The sequence below is a fragment of the Pangasianodon hypophthalmus genome, chromosome 18 (genome assembly GCF_027358585.1).
Source record: "Pangasianodon hypophthalmus isolate fPanHyp1 chromosome 18, fPanHyp1.pri, whole genome shotgun sequence".
NCBI classification, from domain to species: Eukaryota; Metazoa; Chordata; class Actinopteri; order Siluriformes; family Pangasiidae; genus Pangasianodon; species Pangasianodon hypophthalmus.
Genome location: NC_069727.1, coordinates 7,960,774 through 7,966,859, shown reverse-complemented (window position 1 = coordinate 7,966,859; position 6,086 = coordinate 7,960,774). Strand labels below are relative to the sequence as shown.

General features: G+C 36.5%; 1 protein-coding gene across 6 annotated transcripts; it reads right to left on the bottom strand.

Moving 5' to 3' along the window:
- Nucleotides 1-2,242: 2,242 nt before the first annotated feature.
- Nucleotides 2,243-5,619, bottom strand: LOC113531843 (intestine-specific homeobox). Of its 6 annotated transcripts, none has more exons than XM_026922773.3 (5): nucleotides 5,298-5,619; nucleotides 4,678-4,829; nucleotides 4,236-4,361; nucleotides 3,923-3,983; nucleotides 2,244-3,675 (listed from the first exon to the last, which is right to left on the bottom strand). In XM_026922773.3, exons 1-5 carry the CDS (start codon nucleotides 5,518-5,520, stop codon nucleotides 3,632-3,634), a joined length of 606 nt encoding a protein of 201 aa, XP_026778574.3. In that variant the 5' UTR covers nucleotides 5,521-5,619; the 3' UTR covers nucleotides 2,244-3,631. The 6 variants fall into 6 exon arrangements, 4 of the variants coding, with proteins under 4 accessions (XP_026778574.3, XP_026778573.3, XP_026778571.3 ...); XM_026922772.3 differs by having other exon boundaries at nucleotides 2,245-3,678; XR_003403296.3 differs by having other exon boundaries at nucleotides 2,243-3,675; nucleotides 3,923-4,361.
- Nucleotides 5,620-6,086: the final 467 nt, after the last annotated feature.

The following is a 6,086-nucleotide window of genomic DNA, read 5'->3' as shown; positions in this document are numbered from 1 at the left end:
AGATCCATTTTGATTGGCTGATTAAAAGTATATTCTATTAAAAAGAAATGAAAGAATAGCCTATGCCATAGGCTAATTAACAATTCTTTGTGTGAGTTATTTCATAACTACACTGCCATTTAGCACTTGTGACTCTTGTGAAAATTAAAGGTATTTTTTCATATTTTTTTTAAAATAATTTTTAAATAATTTTTCAACATTAAATCTAAGAAAACCTGCATTCAGCCACTCATACATGTTAACCTATGTCATGGAATCACCCTGGAATAATTAATATGAAAGGTAATTAATATGAACTATTAACTCTACGGGGCTGTTCAGTATTGCAAGAAAATTCCCACTTGAGGTGCAAAAATATGTTAAAGTCTCTCTGAGCTGTATAACTATGCAACGGACAACACTGCCATGTGTTAGGAACTCTGATAATATTGTTAAATGACATAAATTCTTCAGTATTAGTCACTGACTTTCCTGCAGTATGTCACATTTTACATAATAACATAACAAGCAATGTGTTCTCATAAATAATAATGATCTTCTTGTAAGTTAGTGTTTTTTTTTTTTTTTAAGAAATAGGCTAGAAGTTGTCCAAGCAAGTACATTATCAAATCATCAAACAAAGCTCTGAACCACACTCAGTCTTGTTCTGTGAAATTCACTGCGACAAACACTGATAAACATGAGGTAATACAGAGTTCACTCCAGTGTCAGTTAGTTATAAATGTTGATAAGGCTGAGGTGAAAAGTTGAACACTTGGAAGGATAGTAATGTCAAGGTAAGACCACAGTTGTAAAAACACAAACACTCTTTGGCTTGTTCCAGTTTGACACACTGTCTTACACTGTCAGTGTGCACAAGGTGGATTTGATAATGGTATAAGTAAAGGTTTTGGTATCATCAAAGTTAACCTCAGGTATTGACAACATACTCAATCACATAGTAAACTGCACAATACAGATACGAATCTGAATTTATTTCTAATCTACCTTTATATTCACTTAAAGAAATTCTGCTACAGCCCTCTCTCCTACAGATACTCTAAAGTAGAGAAAGCCATATGTGCCAGAACTGAAATATTCTACTAACTACTCATAGAATCTGTGAAGCTAATTTCTTCACTCCCTATGTCTTGGCTATGTTGTTCCATGGTCTTCATTACAGAGCTCTCATAAAGTCCTGAATTAAAAGTATCATACTATTGACTGTTATTGTATATCCTGTTTTGTACATTTCCCCCAACTCTTAGTTTCTTCTAACTGCTTTCCAGATAACAGAGGCTGTTTACTATAATTTGTTCTGCAATTTCAAATTTCAAATTGCCAGTCTGGGGATTAGTTATCACCATTATTACGATGTATAGATTATGACAAATCCTAAATAAGGAGATATACTGTTATCTCCAAAGTTAATAGCATTCTAAGCTATGTTCTCATTTACATATCTTTAGGATCCAGCCTCCTCTCTTCTCATTGGTTCTCTGTAGAAAAACAGTCCTGTAGAAAAGCAGTGGACGAGTGGTTCTGATCCAATAAATAATTTTGGTTTGTCTGCCCACATCCATCAGGAAAAAATATTTTCAGAGACATAACCACAAGCCAAACACCATCCCAGGAAGGCCGTCAAGTATTGGCCTGGGGAGAAAGTTTGGCTGTAACCCAAGGACATGAGCTTTTGTTTACTGTGTTAAACCTTGCAAGATTGTGAGAAACATAAGCTAAGTCACATATAGACTTTAGCTTCTGCCTCAGCATAGACTCTAACTCTCTTTTCATGTATTTTCTCTCAAGTACTTTATCTTTCCTTCAGGATGTGCAACATCATGCCAGCATTCCATCTCCAAAAAGGAGTCAGCTCCATTTTTGGTAACCTGAGAGAGTTAGGAACTATAGAAAATGCCTTGAGTGTCTGCCAAAGATGTCTACAATTACTATTTTTTAAACATTGTTAAAAATATTTTTTAAAAAGAAGAAGATTTTCTGGCAAATAGACTAGGCTCTGCACACATGTGGAAGACCCCCAGTTAGCGTCAAGAGCAAAAGATCAGGCTTCTGTCACTGGCTGTTTTGTGGTCGTTCTTTGTGTATTATTGTTAATGTGTTGTATATATGGTTTTCTACACTTGAATGTTGTGTTTATATTGTTTTATTGAGATCTGTTGTGTATTTTTACCCTAACTTATGTGTGAGTCTTGCCAGTATGGAGAGAGAGTGCTGGTTGTAGAAAACGAGTACAGAAAAATACCTGGCACATTTTAGTGAAGGTGAAAGAGATCTTTATTATATTGTTTTGGTGTTTAGGCAGAGAGGTTTTAGAAATAGTACACAGCCATATAAGAAAATCTACTAGTTACTGACAAACAATAATACAGTCAGTTTATATAGCTGCAGTGGATGAATAATCTTAGAATCAGGGAGAGGCAACAGTCAAACTAAAACATTCAAGTAGCTTGTAAGGCTTCATGTAGTGAATCTATTTGGTAAATACCCACAGTACATTTTTTTCATAGCTTCATCTCACTACCACAAAAAAAAAAAAACCTATCCAAGAAGGGTTTTTTTTTTTTTTAGCAAGAAGCTGACCAATATACCTACTTAACCTGATTCTCATTCAGTTGGAACAACCTAGCCTTGTCATGCAGAAAAAATGTGTTTCGTTCCTGGTGTCCATTAAGTTTTTATTGTTGTTCACTGTAGTGATTTTTTTTTTCCTATTTTGAAATAGGAAAATACCATTAAAATACCATTGTGGTATTAATTCTTTGTCATCTTGCTCTGTCTGTTCTGAAATAAGTTATGGTTTAGTTGTAGACTGAATGTGGCATGTGACCTAATCTATCACCCTATCATGACATGAACCAATGCATATTAAGATAAGCCATTTTATTAGAGTGGCAATAAACCAATTCAGGGATAATTGGAAAAGTCAGCAACAAAATTCATGTGAAACGCCACTACTACTGAAGAATACTGAATAAGAAGAAAAAGAAGAAGAAGAAGAAGACATCTTATCTGCTATGGTTGGATATATGTCAAAAATAGGACATATTAAGCATTATCATAATTGAAATTGTTGTCTTTTTTACAGTATTCTATACAACACACACACACACACACACACACACACAAAGAATATTCACTGAACTGTGCATTTTTTTGCCTGAAAATATGTTAACTGGTGTTAACTGGGTTAATTTACTACATTATAAATAGTTGGCTTCTTATAATCCTTAGAGATACAGAATTGTCAACTGCAATGCCATATAGATTGCCTGTGTAAAAACTTTAATCTGATTAATCAAGTGATTTACAGCTCAAAAGACACCCACACCCACACGCACACACGCACACACACACACACGCGCGCACACGCACACACGCGCGCACACGCACACACGCACACACACACACACCGATTGTCAAAAGCAATGCTGTGCACATAATAACATTCCCATGTCAATTCTCCATACAGTCTTTGCACACATTTTAATAAAGCAGTAAATGAGATGCAAGATGCATCCTCTTGCTGTGTGTGTTGGCATGATGAGGTCTATAGTTTGAGAACCATGGCTGGTATGGCAGCCCATGGAACTGATGAGACCCAACAAAGGGGTGCAGCTCTTGGGTACGGATCTCAGACAGAGGAACGGGAGGATAGAATGATGCAGGAAGGTGATGCTTCTGGTGAATGGTGTGGAGTCAAAGAGTGGACATAAAAAAGCAGACAAATCACACAAAAGTTAATATACAGCAAAAGTGATGATAAAAGTAGATTGGATTAGTACAGAATTCTCTTTACGCCCTCTAAGGCACAAAATGTTGGCACCTTCAAAACATTATACACAGTGAAACTACCTATTCTCTAACAGCTCTTGGTAAATTCATGAATTTTTCTAACTACAAGGATATTTTTAAAGCCAAAAACCTGGTTGCTCCATATTTTGCGATGACCATTTCAGCCTCTGGGTTTGGAGCCTGTTTAAGTCCTGTTGAAGAGGACAATCCACATGTGCAAACCTAATATAAAGGAGCTTAAAGTGTTCTGCATGGAGAAGTGCAAAGTCCCTCTACAAATGTCTACAATCTTGTTAGACATTACAGGAAAATTCTCAGTGCTTGTTATTCTCTCCAGGGGAGGCTTTACTAAATAATAATTGGCTTTGGGAGATAAAAATACAATATTTATGACTACACAGTGCCAGCAGCATAGATAGAAACAGGTGAAGGAGAGTGCTTACTGGTGTGAAGAAACAGGAAGGCTTGAGAGGGTATGTGCATTTTCTCGTGGTGTAGTCCAGTTGGACGCGGTTTCTTTCCTGCACTTCATTCCGTCTCCACTTGGCTCTTCTGTTCTGGAACCAGATCTGCACATCAAGTACATAATTACACCATACACTTGTATAGTTAAATTCAATGTCAAATACAAATAAAATGTGATAACCCATAAAACTATGTAATGTAGTCATTCACTAGCACTAGCACACAGACAATTGTAAATTTTCCTAGCTCTCATTTTTCTTTGTCACACCACAGTAAGCTTCTAAGTAAGCAAACTAAGTAAGTAGGCTACTACACAATTAGAATTCTTGGTCCAGTTCTAATCTGCACCTATCCAACATGGCTAAATTCTCAGGTCTAGTGTGACAGATGAATTTATGCCTTACTGCAGCCTGGACTTACTTGAACTCTCCCCTCGGACAGCTGGGTGCGTGTGGCCAGCCAGTCTCTGGTATGAACGTCTGGGTAGTGAGTGTCTTGAAAAACTCTTTCTAGTTCCTCAAGCTGAGCCATTGTGAATGTGGCCCGCACCCTTCTGTGACCTTGCTGACACACTGTGCAAGAAAAATGCAGTTATAAACAGCATTAAAAATCTGTCAGCTAATATATAGTCTAGATTTTGACTCCGTTTCCATCTTATGAGTATTAAATCTGTCATTTAAGACTCTAACAATTAATTCCCAGAGCTAAGTACCAGTGAGCATGGGATAAATCAAGTATACTGCAGTATAATGCAAATTTTAGTAGTTGCAGTTATTGTGTTATAGTTAGTTATATTGTTATTGTGGTCGAAATGCCTCTGTTGTTGGAATGCCCAAACTGTAGACAATATTAATGAGAACTTGTTGTATGGTATAGGATGAAATATATAATATATAGAAATAAATAGAGAACCAAATAGTTTACTGGATTTTACCATCTGGCAAGAACTGAGGAACTGAAGAAAGAAGATAAAAATTAACAAAGTTATAAGTTGGGAAAGGTAAAAAGAAATATAGTGTACATTTTCAATAGAAGATTACCTGCATATTGGCTAGATTTGAGGTCGTCCTTTCTATTGGGTGTCCAAGTATGTTCTGACCTGTTCTCTTCAGTCTTCTGCATTTCCCTCTCAGCCAAACAGGAAGGTCTTTTCAGTATATCTTCAATAGAGTGGGACAGGTATGTTGGCGCGCCCGGAGATTCCATTTGTCTTGATAATGACCTCTCATTGTGTTGTCCAGACTTAGCTTCCACAGTTAACATTTTCCCCAGATTTGTCAGATGTTGTTAAATGCACCAAGTGACCAAGTTTAGGAAGTATCTCTTGCTCTCATGCCGATCAAAGACTGACAGCATTAGCATTGTGTCATAACTCATTAGGATTCCAAGGAGGAGGAGCAGGGGGTTTACTCTTTAACAAACCCCATAAATAACCACTGCCAAAGGATTCTGGTAGTAAAGTCTAGCTACACTGGTTTCCAGTCTTCAATGATTTCTCAATTATGTACACCTCAGTTATGATTTCTATCTACATATACCTACGCAAACAAAGTTTTGTAAGATCACCTGAGTGAATGAAGCACAGCAGAATGAAGGAATAATTTAAATTAATGGTTGACAAGTAAAAATCAACAGTCATGCAACCCCTAGTTTGATGTGTCATTTAGTAGTAAGCTTATACGTAGACATATGAAATATAAAAATGCACAGCCTACATGTGAATTTTTATATTTCATATGTCTACGTATAAGCTTACTACTAAATATCAAGCTCAAATGACACATCAAACTAGGGGTTGCATGACTGTTGATTTTTACTTGTCAACCATT